At 38.8% G+C, this 17,853-nt stretch overlaps 1 protein-coding gene and 1 non-coding gene across 6 annotated transcripts; both read right to left on the bottom strand.

The window, feature by feature from the left end:
- Nucleotides 1–3,967: 3,967 nt before the first annotated feature.
- TRNAE-UUC (transfer RNA glutamic acid (anticodon UUC)) lies at nucleotides 3,968–4,039 on the bottom strand. The gene has a single exon. It is a non-coding gene; the product is annotated as a tRNA-Glu (tRNA).
- Nucleotides 4,040–9,458: 5,419 nt separating this feature from the next.
- LOC117987106 (uncharacterized) lies at nucleotides 9,459–17,815 on the bottom strand. 5 transcript variants are annotated; one of them, XM_069502020.1, is made up of 4 exons: nucleotides 17,700–17,815; nucleotides 13,246–13,457; nucleotides 12,389–12,545; nucleotides 9,459–10,381 (listed from the first exon to the last, which is right to left on the bottom strand). In XM_069502020.1, exons 2-4 carry the CDS (start codon nucleotides 13,441–13,443, stop codon nucleotides 10,140–10,142), a joined length of 597 nt encoding a protein of 198 aa, XP_069358121.1. In that variant the 5' UTR covers nucleotides 13,444–13,457; nucleotides 17,700–17,815; the 3' UTR covers nucleotides 9,459–10,139. The 5 variants fall into 5 exon arrangements, with proteins under 5 accessions (XP_069358121.1, XP_069358118.1, XP_069358119.1 ...); XM_069502017.1 differs by having other exon boundaries at nucleotides 17,638–17,766; XM_069502018.1 differs by lacking the exon at nucleotides 17,700–17,815 and adding an exon at nucleotides 17,148–17,289.
- Between the last annotated feature and the right edge of the window lie 38 nt (nucleotides 17,816–17,853).

Below are 17,853 nucleotides of genomic sequence, written 5' to 3'. Positions count from 1 at the left end.
TTACTCTGGGTAATGTAAGTAGTCGAAATTGCTGACTTCAGCTAGTTAGTAATACCTACCTATATGATGTGCAATTTTCATCCTATGATGCAGCTGCAGACTAATCCTAGAGGCTTGACATGAAGCTCTATACAGAGCGCGACGGTGACTGTATGCGACTGTACGGGTCCTAAGTTTTCCCCTGGATTTAGGTCATTCGAATACTTTGAAGAATAAAGTTTGCAAAACGTCAAACATCAAAGAAATTAAATAACCGACGTAGGTAGCTCTCGAGGCTAGCACGTTGAAGTGGCAGTGGACTATTCACGTTTGTCGAAGGACCGAGGCCATTTGAGGTCAAAATATTATAGAGACCGCGTCTTGGCAAATGAAGTGTAGGACGCCAGCCAAGTGCAGATAGGTCGGCAACGATAGTAGGAGTACTCATCGTCGTATTTTTTCGACATTTTGCACGATAAATCAAAAACTATTAAGTATGCATCAAAATAACTAAAAATCTGTTTTAGAATTCACAGGTAAAGCCGTTTCATATATGATACCCCACTTGGTACCCATAGTAATTTTATTTTTAAAGTTGAAAATGCTAATAATTTTTTCACGAACACATTTTAATTTATTTTTTGTGATGTAACCACAAATTCACGGTTTTCAGATTTTCCCCATTATGTCTGCTGTAAGACGTACCTAATTGCCAAATTTCATGATTCTAAGTCAACGGGAAGTAGGTACCCTGTAAGTTTCATGACAGACACGACAGACAGACAGACAACAAAGTGATCCTATAAGGGTTTCTTTTTTCCTTTTAAGGTACGGAACCGTAAAAAGGCCAACTATCCAACAGTATATGCATATTGGCTGATGATGATGATGATGATAATTAATATACCTAAGTAGATAAATTTTATAACAGAGGAAGGAATTACTTTTTCTTTTTCTTTTATTTATCCAGAAATATGAATCACTTACTTAATTAAGCAAATGGGCCAAAAAGCTGTGTCTAAACGAAAATGTAAGGATTTTTCATATGTTAGTGCTTTATAATATTAATGATGAGAGCATAGAGTTGTCATTTGATAGAGCACCAATTATCCGCGAAATAGACTCAACCTGATTGGTGTAGGTACAGTACAAAGTCCACCACTACTCATACTATTTATCATTCAGTAAATCAAAGCAATAAAACAAACTTGTTATTTGACGTCTTATTTATATGGTCTGCTACTCTATAGTTTAAGCTGCAACTCAGTGACTGAGGTCGAATATTTTATTCAAATAAAATAAATGAGGCATCTTGTAACGTATGGCCGCACAATGAAACCAACCCTAAAAGGTCATTCATCAAAAGTAAACCTCGTTAAAATAATATTTTAGACGTAATAAAAGCAACTTTACTCTGTACCTACCTACAGCTTTTATGCATTGGTAATTACTTATTATAAGTTTCATTAAAATATAGATACTTATTACAAACTAGCTGGTGCCAACGACATCGTTCGCGTGGATATAGACTTTTGAAAATCCCGTGAGAACTCTTTAATGTTCCGGGATAGAATGGCACTCTCCAGGTAAAACATCAGTAGGGCGATTGTCTAAAACCTGCATCAATCATTATTACAATCTCAATTGTTCTGATTGGCTGAATTTGTGCGATTCTTGTTGCAACAATGCATTGTAGCCAATATTGAGCGAGCATTAACCAATCAGAAATGATTGCGATCGTGACATTGTAGCTGTCAAACAACCGCGGTAGGGGCCACTGGTCAATCCGTTGCTCCGTTGCGGCGTGATTGAAGGATAAATCAATAAAACAACAATACAACAAACACACTCACTTACGCATTTAATATAGGTAATAGGCCAGTGATAGTGATTTTGTTTCATTATTTTACAAATATAAGCAAGCTTCAAAATCAAAATCTTCAACTACGCAAATCTGGAACTACTGAACCGATTTTGAAAATTCTTTCATCAGTAATAAAAGCTTCATTATTATGTCTGTATGTCTGTCTGTTCGATACCTTTTCCCGGCCCATCCGTTTAACCGAATTTGACGGGCACAAAGCTCGCATCCCAGAAACGGTTATAGGCCGCAAAAACATCTTAAGACACAGGCTTCTTTTTAGTACCTAAACTAAACTCTATTCCGTAAGCTTAGAATAATAACGCCGAATACGCCAACACAGCTTTGGCAGGATGTACGTAAACTTATTATAATATAATTTTGCAGGAAAACTAATAAACTACAATACGTGCAAAATGAAGACAGGAAATCAGAAAATTGGAACCAAGGACACAGATTAAATAGTTATACCTACGTAACAGAGACGCCAAATAATATTACCTAAGCTATATACCTACTCGTGTCTTACAATGACCCAAACTCCGAACACCAATTTAAAAAAAATTGTGTATGTTAAAAATTAAAATCATTACAGTATCGATTTTATATAGTGGTGATCAATCAAGACCACTTTTATCCCGTGAACTTTTTTCCACGGGATAAAAGTCAAGTTCGTACAGAAGTTCCCACCAGACCAGTTTTCAAACTAAACCTGCCAAAAAATTGAACCCAAAAACATCCCAACCATGGCATATATTTAAAAAGAGCAACCACCGATATTCTTGCTGGTTCTTTTCGGTAAGAACGTCATTCCGAACCAGTGGAGGTAAATTATTACTTTGACGATTCAAAAGCACTTGTAAAATCGGTACCCTTATTATTAATGAGAAAGTGTGTTTGTTTGTTAGTTTGTTGGTTTGTCTTTCAATCACGTCGCAACGGTGCAATGGATTGATGTGATTTTTGCATGGCTAAAGGATAAAGACCAGCCCCCCAATTGTGTAAGAATAACCATTTCATGGCTATCGCAATCGTCAAGAATTCTGCCCTTTGATTGGCTGTGAAAAAATGTAAACAGCGAATCAACCAATCAAAGGGCAGAATTTCTTGACGATTGCGATAGCCATGAAATGGTTATTCTTACACAATTGGGGGGCTGGAGAGTGACATAGGCTACTTTTTATCACGGAAAATCAATTAGTTCCCACGGGAATTTTTTAAAAACCTAATTCCACGCTAATGAAGTCGTGGGCATCAGCTAGTTTTATTGCAATTAAAGTACTCGTTATATTCTTTTCTATTCTATGCAATCATTAAATCACCGTGCCAGGAAGTCAATTAGGCCCTCAGTTAGTTTTCCAGGATTTCTATTGCTCTTTCGACGAAAAGATTCAAATTGAAAAGCGCGTAGTCGTTAGATAGAAGTGCATTGAAGAGCTTTCTCGGAACGTTTATTCACTAGAGTATTTTGAAAGATGTTGCGTCTTTGAACTTCTCTTGAAGCACAAATTATTATTTATTCCCCATTCAACAAGTCTCTACAGAAAATAGATTACTTTAGGAATCGCAACATTATGATATCCTATAATAATTATTATCTAATGATTTATGTACCTACCTAAAGATGCTGGAAGCTGTGATAGCCTAGTGGTTAGGACGTCCGTCTCCTAATCGGAGGGCGGGAGTTCGATACCCGGCACGCACCTCTAATTCTTCGGAGTTATAATATGTGCGTTTCAAGTAATTAAATATCACTTTCTTTAACGGTGAAGGAAAACATCGTGAAGAAACCTGCATGCCTGAGAGGTCTCCATAATGTTCTCAAAGGTGTGTGAAGTCTGCTAATCCGCACTTGGCCAGCGTGGTACACAATGGCTGAAACTCTTCTCACTCGTAGAGGAGATCCGTGCTCTGTAGTGAGCCGTCAATGGGTTGATCATGATGATTATGATGGTCCACTGCCTAACGATTTAGGACCCGTGCATACACAAGCAGTGAAAACAACTACTTGACAACAAAACAACCTTGACACGGTTGTAAGTTTGATCTTTTTAAAATACATTCCAAAAACTGGTAAAAATAAGTAATTCTAAAAAAAAGAATTTAAGTATTAAAAAATTAAAATATTTCCCGTACCGGGAATCGAACCCGAGCCTCCTGGGTGAAAGCCAGGTATCCTAGCCACTAGACCATACGGGAGATATATGTTGCTACGAAATTGTCATACGTGCTATTTATAGTCATGTTTCTAATAGTATTTTTATTTTTTATGGCCAGTGGCCAGTTTGTACGTTGACGGTACCTACTATATCAAAAACCTACACGGAAGTCTCAACAAAAACTGTACAAAGTTTCAACTCAATAGGATAAACGATGGCGACGTGCGACCGCACAGACAGACTGACAAGATCAGTTTACAATTTACATGTGCTCTAAGATCTACCGACCTGCCAGATTTCATGATTCTTGACGGACAGACAGACAACAAAGTGATTCTATAATTGAGGTACCAAAACCCACTAAAAATTAAATAAAAATAGATAGGTAAGTAGGTACTTATCCACCACCTACCTAGTATCTTTTTGCTTGGTTCACAATATTTTCAGTCATTCTCAGTTATTCAATGGTAGATTCCAGATAATATCATGAAGTAGGTAGGTATATTATTATGTATCTTAGAAAATCATTTTATTTTTAGAAACGTGTAGGTATAATGTTCTGTATGCTTTGACGTTCAGTAAATAGATTTTATTATTATTTACTCTAGTCTAGAGACTACCGGGAATCCATAAGTTGTTTGATAAGTGCAAATAAGGGTACCTAATTGATTTATTTCCCGGTATATTACCGGGAACCAGCCGGGGACAATATTGAACATTGAAAATCAATTAGAAGATAAAAGGAAATCTCAATCTCATTTCATTGCATATGGCCGTTATCCTCATTAAACTTAAATAAAATCATTAATTGAGAATGTCTCTACCTACCTATTTTCAAAAAATATTGAACGTCATTACTCATTATCAAAACCCGTTTCATATAGAGATGCCTTCCAGGTGTTTCACAACAACAATCCCAAAACACGAACAGACAACATAATAAATCTCATTAATTAATCGACAAAATGAGGGTACGAAGCTAAGTGCCGAAGGCACTTTTTGTTTTACCAACCTATTCTATTTTGTTAAATATTAGAATTGAATATAATTATATTTTTATTTAAATACTAGCTTATGCTCGCGACTTCGTCCGCGTGGACTACATACATTTTAAACCCCTATTTTACCCCTTAGAGGTTGAATTTTCAAAAATCCTTTCTTAGTGGACGCCTACGTCATAATAGCTATCTGCATGCCAAATTTCAGCCCGATCCGTCCAGTAGTTTGAGCTGAGCGTTGATAGATCAGTCAGTCAGTCAGTCCCCTTTTCCTTTTATATATTACTAGCTGATCCCCGCGGCTTCGCCCGCGTAGATTTAGGTTTTGAAAGATCCCGTATAGCCTATGTCACTCAGGAATAATGTAGCTTTCTACTGGTGAAAGAATTTTTAAAATTGGTTCAGTAGTTCCAAAGATTACCCCCTACAAACAAACTTAACGACATTACCTCTTTATATAATAGTATAGATATAGATATAGATAGATTTAGATAAACTTTTACAAGTGATTTTGATGTAAGTACTTACACTGCCCTCTTATAGCAACTGGCAGTGGCGGTAGATATCCGAAAAAAATAGCTACTATTGAGTTATTTACATTCTACGTAGTAAGATGTTATTAAACAAATTACCGTATCTTACCTAAGTACCTATAACATGACCAAAACTCCTAAGAATATATTTTTGCATAATATCTTGATTTTCCCCAATTTATACTAAGCAATTTGGCAGTAGCTAATATTGCTAATATTATAAAGATGTAAAGTTTAGATGTACTTACCTATTAGGTAATTTCCGGAACTACTTAACTATACTTTAATATGAGGATTGTGAAAATTCTTTCGCCGATAAATAGTTACATTATCTGAGAGTGCTTTAGGCTAGTATAAACTATAATGATTACTTAATTATACAAATATACTCTGAACTACACAACAAGCTCTGCTGCGTTTATGCACCCTCTAATTCTTCATCTATCTCCGCCACCGCTCCAAATTTTTCGTAAGTCCGTTTAGTCGCACGGTAGCGCGCTCCAGGTCACCCATACCGCGCACTTTGGCTGCGCTCAACGCGCTGCTGAAGGAGTCCCCTCGCTGTGACATATTTGCTGACAAATGGGCTGACCTCATGGGTCAGATCTTGCACTTTAGTGAAAATTTATAATTTTGCTTTTTAAAATTTATAATTTTTGTATGTATGTTTATGTTGGTTTGTACTCGTAGTTTAATTAGTGTAATTGGCTTTATGGCCGTTTTAATTAAATAATAAATAAATAAATAAATAAATAATAAATAAAATTATGTACCTATCGCGGAAGATGTGAGAAAAACCAGTCATTTATAAAATATACATAGGCATATGTAACTACCCGGTGGCATCATAGTCAGAGGTCAAATTCATCATAAGATAAGAGATTAATCCAGGACAGGGAGCGTAATGGAGCGTATTATAACGAAATTCAACAGAGAAAAAAAATCGCAAGTAATTCTGCTTTGCTCGGGTTGACTTGATTTATGTTCCCTGATACCGCGAATTATGCCGTTAATCGACTCGTTACCATCGGATTTCGTAAAAAAGAATGTCTGACTCGATGATGGTCGATGACTGCCACAATGACTGCTATCCTTTGAAAAGATAAGACAGTTTCCGTCATTAGTCATCATACGTCTCTTCAGTCTTCTCTATCTTTAGTACCCTACGTATACGTAGTAGTACTTCCAAATTCTTTGTTAGTACCTAAACTGTACTTATGAAAAACTTGTTCTTATGAACTAAGACCTTCGTTATTTTATAAAAGCTGTATTGTCCCCAACACTGGGTGGAATGATCAGCGACTATGAAGTTTGGATCATGGTGGCTTTGGGAGAGAACAGGTAACAATAACAACGGTGTAAAAAATCTTACGTGAAGTAACAGTGTGTAATCTAAATATATAAAAGGAAAAGGTGACTGACTGACTGATCTATCAACGCACAGCTCAAACTACTGGACGGATCGGGCTGAAATTTGGCATGCTATATGATAGTTATTATGACGTAGGCATCCGCTAAGAAAGGATTTTTGAAAATTTGACCCTTAAGGGGGGGAAATAGGGGTTTGAAATTTGTGTAGTCCACGCGGACGAAGTCGCGAGCATAAGCTAGTTTTTTTATATTTTCTTCGGATTAGTAGGTAGAAAGAAATCACGTCATGGATTGCCAGACAAAAATCAGTGGGCGTTATTGCAAACAAACATGTCTTAAAAAACATTCGAAATTCAATTAGAAAACATACTTTCGTTTGTAATTGGTTGGTGACTACAATATACAAAATAAAGTAGGTGTGTAGGTAATTTTTTTAATATATGTAGGCTCGCCGCCATTTAATTGTAAAGACTTTGCTCATTGAACATCGCGTCATCGTCCCCACCGTCATTGTGAGATTATAAAATGAGATGAGCAGGGTGTCTCGAGACATTATTCGTTTGGCTTTGGCCAGAGTCGCTTCTCAGTGGATACTATGTGTGTCGTACTGTAGGTTTTATTATTATCATTGTCGTTGTGACCTAATGTGGTTTCAGTTGTTTGAGGTTATACTACTAGGTTGTGAAAGGTTGCTGTGAGTGTGTTTTGGCGATCTAGACAGGTTGTTTATCGGGTGAGTCCTTTTGTATCGTTCCAATTTGTATTCGACAAACGTGATTGTTGTAGTTGATGTTAATTGAACTAATTGTGGTGTGCTAGGTTAGCTGGTTGGTCTGGGGCCGGTATGGGGACATGGTGGAGCCGGTCGCTAGGTAGGGTTAGGTTTAGCTACGTTACGTTACGCTAGTGGTTTTCACGTGTGATAAGTGAGTATTAAAATGATTGTAATTGAAATTACTACCTTCTGATGTCGGCCATCCCCCTTGTTCTCCGACATCAGAAGTGGGATACACGATCTATGCCCACATTTTTGAAAATTATTCACACACTAGCTTCGATTTAAAAAAAAGGGGTTGTCTAAAAGGCGAGGTGGCCATTTAGATGATAAAAGGCGAGGTGGCCATTTAGATGATAAAAGGCGAGGTGGCCATTTAGATGATAAACGGCGAGGTGGCTGTTTTGATGAGAAAAAGTTATGCGGAAAGTGTTCAATGACGATTAGTAGTTAGTCAGGATGGGCGAGCGGTAAAATGATTTTGTGGTTATGGTTTTGTCCTCACATACTTTGTAATACTTGGCGTACGAGGACGTACGCATGTCAGAATGGCCGTGTAGGCTCGCCGCCATTTAATTGTAAAGACTTTGTTCATTGAACATCGCGTCATCGTCCCCACCGTCATTGTGAGATTATAAAATGAGATGCGCAGTGTGTCTCGAGACATTATTCGTTTGGCTTTGGCCAGAGTCGCTTCTCAGTGGATACTATGTGTGTCGTACTGTAGGTTTTATTATTATCATTGTCGTTGTGACCTAATGTAGTTTCAGTTGTTTGAGGTTATACTACTAGGTTGTGAAAGGTTGCTGTGAGTGTGTTTTGGCGATCTAGACAGGTTGTTTATCGGGTGAGTCCTTTTGTATCGTTCCAATTTGTATTCGACAAACGTGATTGTTGTAGTTGATGTTAATTGAACTAATTGTGGTGTGCTAGGTTAGCTGGTTGGTCTGGGGCCGGTATGGGGACATGGTGGAGCCGGTCGCTAGGTAGGGTTAGGTTTAGCTACGTTACGTTACGCTAGTGGTTTTCACGTGTGATAAGTGAGTATTAAAATGATTGTAATTGAAATTACTACCTTCTGATGTCGGCCATCCCCCTTGTTCTCCGACATATATATAATTTATTGCTTATCTCTAGAAAATAAATCTCAGTGTACCTACCTACTGCTGTCTGCAAATGTCCCTGAAAAGTACCAATTAAGGACGAAATTTCAGTCTGGACCGTTTTTACGAGCCAAATGGGGCAACTTGAACTAAAACATTATGCCTGAATGTTCCTGAAACATTCACATACATAAAATTTGAATCTTAAGGCCCTCCGTATATATCACTAGGGACATATTGAACACCGTCAGAGACCTTTCAGTAGACATGAACATTAATATTAATGGAATTTTATCTGAATACCTACATTATTTATTTATCAGTGTTATCAGCCAAGTCTTAAGGTGTGCAAAGATAGCATTGCCCGGTCAGTCTCGACTTTGCGCAGATGCTGTATTACACGACTGCCCAAAAATGAAGTGTAATGTTTTCAGGGTTCATGTCATGTATGTACCTATAATAGGTATAAGTCCCGCAAATTGCTCCTGCGCCGGAACCATGTCTCATTAACATCTAAATGACGTAATTTTGACGTCAGCCGAAATAAAAATATACCATCAGTCTAGAAACTTCAGAACTACAGTGCAGAAACTTCAGTCTAGTGCTGACGTCACTAAAATGGCGGCCACGCGCATTAGCAATTTGCGGGACTTATATATATGCCTAAAATAAAAGTCAATTTTATTATTATTTACTTGTTTAATGGGTAGTTCTAGTTGGTATGGGGCTCATTCCAGTACGGTGGACCGACGATTGAAGATTTTCTATTGTCGATGGCGAGAAGTGGCTGATTGAAGAAAGCTGAAAAACGGGTATGGTGGTGCTCATCAAGGAAGCCCAATGTCCAACAGTAGGCTTCCTCAGGCTGACGAAATGACGACGATCCTTATTAGTTTGAGTGCAAATATCTTTATCCGGTTCCTATTGTCGATGGCGAGAAGTGGCTGATTGAAGAAAGCTGAGAAACGGGTATGGTGGTGCTCATCAAGGAAGCCCAATGTCCAACAGTAGGCTTCCTCAGGCTGACGAAATGACGACGATCCTTATTAGTTTGAGTGCAAATATCTTTATCCGGTTCCTATTGTCGATGGCGAGAAGTGGCTGATTGAAGAAAGCTGAAAAACGGGTATGGTGGTGCTCATCAAGGAAGCCCAATGTCCAACAGTAGGCTTCCTCGGGCTGACGAAATGACGACGATCCTTATTAGTTTGAGTGCAAATATCTTTATCCGGTTCCTATTGTCGATGGCGAGAAGTGGCTGATTGAAGAAAGCTGAGAAACGGGTATGGTGGTGCTTATCAAGTAAGCCCAATGTCCAACAGTAGGCTTCCTCAGGCTGACGAAATGACGACGATCCTTATTAGTTTGAGTGCAAAATATCTTTATCCGGTTGGCGTAAGGTCAGGCCGCTGAATTTAACATTCAACCCTTCCCTCTGAGGCGTGCAGCACAAGGGTCCTACGAAGTACTTCTCTGCTACCGGAAAGTGACCCAACCTCAGTAGAGTCCAAGTAATGCCGTCCGTGGAATACTTGACACAGACCACGGCTCCCACTTTGGTCAAACGTAGCCAAAACTTCTTCGGGTTTCCAGGGTATACTCCTGCGAAATTAAATAAAAACTCTTAGGTTCGACACATACCTACGGACTAAAGCGGCCGACGCGACGCGACGCGACGACGAGGGGGGCCGAAGCGTCGCGACTCGCGGGCCTCTACCATAATACCTATGCCAAATACCATTAGTCACTACCCATATTATAAATGTTAGAGTGTGTTTATTTGTTGGTTTATACTTCAATCACGTCGCATCGGCGTTACTGATCGACGTGATTTTTGCAAAAGTATAGTTAATGACCTGGAAAATGGCATAGGCTACTTTTTATCCCGGAAAATCAATAGTTCCCACGGGATTTTTAAAAAACTTAAGTCTACGCTAATCAATTCAACTAGTCTATTACTAACATTATAAATGCGAAAGTGTGTTTGTTGGTTTGACCTTCCTTCACGCCCTACTTAGCAACCAATAGACTTGATTTTTGGCATAGAGATAGTTTAAAGGATGGCTACTTTTTATCCCGGGAACAGGTGTGCATTGCGTAGTACATAATCGTAATACAATAGGTACTTTATTGTTAAGTATTTCACCACTCGACCTCCAACCCGCTGGACTGACGACCTTAAGAAGATAGCGGGAAGTGGGTGGATGAGGAAGGCGGAGGATCGTGTGTGGTGGCGTGCTCTTGGGAAGGCCTATGTCCAGCAGTGGACGCAAACAGGCTGATTGATTGATTGATTGATTGATTTCACCACTGGTTTTCATGATTAAAATTATAATATGGTTGCAGCTTTCAGTTCAATTACGAGTACCTAGGCATCATTAATTCACAAAAGTTTTCAGCTTCCTAAACTTTTCTCGAGCAATCAGTTTTGCGCCTCGTGGAATTGATACAATGATAAAGTGTTTCTATAGATAAAATTGTCAAACTTTATCTTTTCGAGCTATCTATGTATATATTCTATACCAATATATAAAAGAAAAAGCTGACTGTCTGACTGACTGACGCACAGCTCAAACTACTGGACGGATCGGACTGAAAGGCATGCAGATATAGCTATTATGACGTAGACATCCGCTAAGAAAGGATTTTTAAAAATTCAACCCCTAAGGGGGTAAAATAGGGGTTTGAAATTTTGTGTAGTCCACACGGATGAAGTGGCGGAAATAAGCTAGTTCGAATATAAAATTTTATCTCGGTATGCGTTCGCACATCGTTCATCCGATTGAGTTGAAATTTTGTACAGTTGTCATTGACACTTGCGTGAAGATATCTTACCTAATAACATCAACGTTCAAAATTGGTACAGGGAAAAATCGGTACTAGATACCTAGTTAGCTTGCATCACGGAGTCGGAAATAGGCTACTTTTTATCCCGGAAAATCAAAGAGTTCTCACGGGATCTTTAAGAGCCTAACCACCAACGCGATCCAAAACCAAATCCTCGTGGACGAAGTTGCAGACATCATAATATCATCACCATGATCGACCCATTGCCGGCCCACTACTGAACCCGGGTCTCCTCTCAGATTGAGTAGGGTTTAGGCATTCGTTTGCCAGGCTGGCCTCGTGCAGACTTCACACTCCTTTGAGAACATTATGGAGAACCCTCAGGCATGCAAGTTTCCATACTATGTTTTCCTTAACCGTTAAAACAAGAGATATTTTTATTTTTCTAATTAAAAATAATATCAGCCATGTTAAATGACTAATATTCCCCTTTCCTCTCCAACTAAGCGTCAAGCTTGTGCTAGGAGTAGGTACGACAATAGTGCAACGGGCGGGGTTTGAACCGTCGACCTTTCGGTTTTCACTTTTCAGTCCATTCCTTTACCCGTTCAGCTATTGAGGCTAAATTTTAGCTATTGAGGCTATATTTAATTAAGTACCTACTTAAAACACACAGAACTCCGAAAAGTTAGAGGCGCGTGCCCTGGATCGAACCCTCGACCTCCCGAAAAATCCTAACCAGTGGTTAGTAACCACTAGCTAGACTATAACGCTCGCTTCTGGATATCATCTAGTTTTAAATATGGAAGTTATTTTTGATACCTGCGCCCCAATCAGAATTCTCGTTGGTGAGGACGCTCGAGATCATCGACTGTCCGTCGTTGTACTCCATGCCAGCTTTGAGCCAGTGCTTCTCGTCTACGTATAACATCAGGCCAGCCTGGTCGTACAGTGTCTCCAAATCTGCTTCTACGTAGATCTGAATAAAATAAACAAGAGAAACTTAACCAGCCTAAGCCCCTTTTATCTAAAAGGGGTAAGTCTGGTTTTAGCTTCTTAGGTTTACAATAGAATAGAATAAATTTTGATTGAAATAAACTTTTTTAATTGCTTTGATTAGTAAAATAGTTTACCAATGCATATTCAGTGCTGGCTTTACCTATATGGTGTAAGTTGTTCAGCGCACACCGTGCTAAAGGGGCGCCGAGCGCCGCGCCGCTCGTGATGTCTCCCACCTAGCTTGGGACTATCGGTTCTTCGAACTACGCACGAACTACGAGTAGGTACCATATACCTATTGCCAGTTCAGCTTTCGAAACCCTGCGCTATGTCAGTTATTCTGGCTCTTCAATGGATCTCCTCATTTCTGATTTGATGACAAAATGAAGCGGTGATAGCCTAGTGGTTAAGACGTCCGGCTTCTTTTTGGGAGGTCGGGGGTTCGATCCCTGGCATGCACCATTAACTTTTCGGAGTTATGTGCGTTTTTAAAACAGTCAAATATAACTTGCTTTAGCGGTGAAATGTGTGTGAAGTCTGCAAATCCACATTAGGCGTGACAGACTATTGCCTAAACCGTTCTCACTCTGAGAGGAGACCCTTGTTCGGTAGTGGGCCGGTAACGGGTTGATCATGATGATGATGATGAATAGAAAAACATAAATTACTTATGTACTTACCTCAAATGTAAAATCTTCCTTGAGCTCGACGCCATAAACATGGCCACTATTAAAATAAAAGTTATACCAGGTCCCTTGCCAGAAATCTGTTTTATTTTCAGTCCTTACTTCTAGCACGTCGTTGGTTAAACTCCATTGAGAGGGTTCGTTTAGCCATTTGAAATTGGAGAATTTTACGTTTTCGAAAGATGAAGACATCTGGCAAGCTGAAACTAAATAACATACTCTTTGCTAAATAAATTCAAATCCTTCAAATAGGTACTTGTCTTTATTTTTCACTAGCTTATTCTCGTGACTTCGTCCGCGTGGACTACACAAACTTCAAACCCTATTTTACCCCCTTATCGGTTGAATTTTCAAAAATCCTTTCTTAGCGGATGTCTACGTCGTAATAGCTATATGTGCATGCCAAATTTCAGCCCGTTTCGTCCAGTACTTTGAGCTGTGCGGTGATAGATCAGTCAGTCAGTCAGTCAGTCAGTCAGGCAGTCAGTCAGGCATTCAGTCAGTCGGTCAGGCAGTCCTTTTATATATATAGATTTAAGCCAACTTGTATTACCCACCGTTTCGGAAAGCAAATTCTACAGAAAAATTTTGGAACGACTTGGTAACCTTGATTTGATGCTGTTGAAACCAGAACCAAGACAGTTTCCACTGATAACTCCTCGAAGACTTACAACAGACATAATGAAATATCATTATTGGGTTCTAAGAATTTGTTTCAACGAGTACCTAGTTGGCCGATAGATGGGAGCCAAACGTCTCCACTCTCCATACTCAAAGAACTAAAACAACTGGTTGGTCCAAACGCGAATACTTAAATCTTTGGGCATATTACAAGGAGGAATGGTAGCGGTAGGTAGTATCGAACGACCTTGTGTGTTCTCCAAAGCCACCGTGATCCAAACTTCATAGCCGCTGATCGTTCCTCCCTGTGTTATTGATAATACGCAGAGAAACTTTAAGCTTTTATAAAATAACGAAGGTCGTGTGGTACAAGAATGAGAAGAAGATATGGACCAAGCCTGATGATCGAGCAGGCGGCATGCCCTTGTTACAACTAAGTTTGGATTTGTTGGACTTTGTAGATAGGTACGTCTAATGATGGATCACAATCAACTCTTCTTTTTATCAATCTTCAGTGTAAATAATTATAGAAAGAAAAGCCCTGACTTAGTGACTGATTTATCAACGCCCAGCCCAACTATTCCCTTTATAATATTGAAGACAAGAAATAAGATTTTTCGAAATTCCCAAGGGATAGGAAGTAAAGAGGATTAATGGTTGCCTTAGGTGGGTATAGTACGCGATAGGTCGAGATAGCAATTGAGGAGGGAACGCCCCGCACAACCGCACAGTCCCTGCGCTAACACAGTGCGGGTGACGTGCGAGTGTGCGGAGCGTCCCCCCGCCTCATACCCCGATTGCCATCTCGACCTGTCGCATACTATATAAGTATACTAACTTACCGACTCGTAGTAAGGTGAAAGCACAAAGGAGTGCTACCGATGAAAGGGAATTTGCTCTCATATTTAATTTATACGTATTGAATTCGTGATTTGTGACCGAGAACTGACAATGATTGTATCGAGTACTGTTGACCTGAGTACCTACTTAAAGATTAAAGTATGAATTGTGCATGATAAGTGCTAAGATAACAAATAGTTTTTTATATAACTAACACTAGGTTATTCCCGCGACTTCGTCCGCGTGGACTACACAAATTTGAAACTCCTATTTTATCCCGTTAGGGGTTAAATTTTCAAAAATCCTTTCTTAGCGGATGTCTACGTCATAATAGCTATCTGTATGCCAAATTTCTGCCCGATCCGTCCAATAGTTTGAGCTGTGCGTTAATAGTCAGTCAGCCAGTCAGCTTTTCCTTTTATTTAAATAGACTTCTTAATAACGTTATATACCTACTTTATTATATAAAATTTGGGATGGAATGAATAACTTGAAAAAATACTTATATTAAAGTTATTTTTTAACTTTGTCTATTTTGCAGTGGGTTTTCTTTTACGGTATTTAATGATTTTATAAAAATACGTTATTATTATCCGCACAAGGGGCTTGCTCTTCCAGTAAGACATCTCTAGACAAATTTTCTTGCCCGAACAATACGACACAATTCACAAACCAAACTAAATTCATTTAAACTTAGTTTGGCAGCCCGCACGCGACACCCGCACCACAAATACTCATTAACCGTGGTTCGCTCGCATTCGGGCTTCGCCGCAGTCGAGTGAAAACAATCATACGTAATTATTTCAGAATTTTATTAAAATTTTCACGCTCAATGGATTTATACCTAAGTAAAACTAATATAATTTTATCCATACTAATATTATAAATGCGAAAGTGTGTATGTCTGTCTGTCTGCTAGCTTTTCACGGCCAACAGTTTAACCGATATTGATGAAATTTGGTACAGAGTTAGCTTACATTCCAGGGAAGGACATAGGCTACTTTTTATCCCGAAAAATTAAAGAGTTCCCACGGGATTTTTAAAATACCTCAATCCACGCGTACGAAGTCGCGAGCATCATCTACTGTTGAATAAGTAGGTACAAAGAGATCTGGTTAGGTACGAGTACAATAGAGGAAAAAGCATTAAATTACATTTCTTTGTGCAAACAACTCTGATGTTATCTGGTTATGATGCTTCGTTTATCCCCGCCCTGTGCTATTAGGTAGTAAGTAATGGTCTTTTATCATTGGTACCAGTGTAGGGCTTTGTTTGACATAAGTAATACATTTACGACATACAAATTAATTTCATTCTAGCTTTACACATTTGAACAAATTGAATAGAATATTGCGTCCGTGTTTACAACAAGTGGACCTCAAATTTAGATTTTAGAACTTTTATTTAAAAAAACCAGGACAAATTCAGCGGAAAATCACTTGCGGAAATTCTCTTCGGCCTTTTCTCTGCAAAGGAAGGCACTTAGGTACCATTTCTATAGGTCCAAGACTTAGTTTAAAGTTTAAAGTTTTTCAGTTTAAAGGTGAAAGTAATTAAGAAAAAATCGACCCGACTGAATAAAAGCGCAAAAATCAATCGCAAAAAATAAATTCTTTTTTGCGATTGACGGCTAAACTATGCATCCTATCGAAAAAAATGTAAAAGCTGTAGATAATAAAAAAAATTAAACCTTTTTTACTAAACATTATCGACCATAACCTCAAAATTATCGAAAGAGCACCACTGAACACTGTCCTCACTCCTCCTCGCTCTCCCATTCGGGTGGCAGGGAGCTGGAGGATGAGGATCTACCTATGTAATTATGACATATTTTAGTGGAATTCCACAAGAGTTTTTTGCTAGTTTTACGCTTTAACAAAAAATGTGTGAAAGCGATTAGTCGAATGCAAAATTGCAACACCGATCAACACTCCTCGGCGCCAGTTGCAACTATTTCGACTGAAATGCAATATTAGCCGAAATTAGCCACGTACTCCTGCCGCTTCCATACGACATAATCTATACCCAAACGGTGGGCACAGCACAGATGATGCCTGTTTTAGCAAAGGAAAAGCCCTAAAGCCTAAAAACGACAGTCTTTAATGAGTGTGTCCTACCTGTAATGACGTATGGGCTATGGCGCTGAAACGTTGACGTTGACAGTTGGCCTAGTCTGAGGACCTTGGATGAATTGAGGACCTAGTCCACAGCATAAATAAAATTAATAGACTTGTCCACAAGTTCAAAGTCGCTCAGCGTGCTACGGAGTGGGCTATGTTGGGCGTTTCCCTGAGGGACAAAATACGCAAAATCCGTAACGTAACGTGCCCTACCGTTTCCGGCTTAAATTCACAGCTAAATAGGTATCAGCCGAAGGTAACTGAAAACTGAACATAAATCTGCTGAAAGTTTAATTACAGAACCTATATACCTACCTTATATAACAGTAATAAACAGCTATTGTTGTATGGCAAACCCTTGAGAAAACTAACGTCAAATAACATCAGCACTTAATTATTATAATAAGTAATTATACTCTTTGAACATCAGTTGGACTCCGACTCATTTATTGGGCTATCAATATTTTTATCGTTAAACCCATAGATAACCAGTAGATAACAGATTTTGTTATCTGCTGATTAATATAAAATACTACCGACTACGTGACTACGTATTAATATAGGATACTACATGGATACTACGCGCAGATGGCTCACGGGTCAAAAATACTCCCCACAGATTAATGTCCCATAAGATCTTCAAATCAGACACATACATTAGATTCATATACATCCCAGAGGGGTGTAGATATATGACTCCAATGCAAAAACAGAGCTAACACGTTGTGACCCTTTACCAATTGCGTAAAAAACGATTGTCTATCGTTTTTTTTTGTTAAAACATACATTCGTTTAATTATCTTACCAAGATTCCAAAAATATTGATTTTGAGGTTATTACGAAGCACCAAAAACGCGCGTAAAACACTTACTACTCGACCAAAGCCAACAAGGCACCTATTGTAGACTAGACTACCCGTATTAGTATAATTATTATCTATGGACTAGACCTTAGTCACGCGGGTTTCGATAGGGTTGGCAAAAATTAAAAATATACTTAACTACCTAGGTACCTATTAAAA

The sequence above is a fragment of the Maniola hyperantus genome, chromosome 12 (genome assembly GCF_902806685.2).
Source record: "Maniola hyperantus chromosome 12, iAphHyp1.2, whole genome shotgun sequence".
Taxonomy (NCBI): domain Eukaryota; kingdom Metazoa; phylum Arthropoda; class Insecta; order Lepidoptera; family Nymphalidae; genus Maniola; species Maniola hyperantus.
Note: the sequence above shows the minus strand (reverse complement) of the source record. Positions and strands in the feature narration are given on the sequence as shown.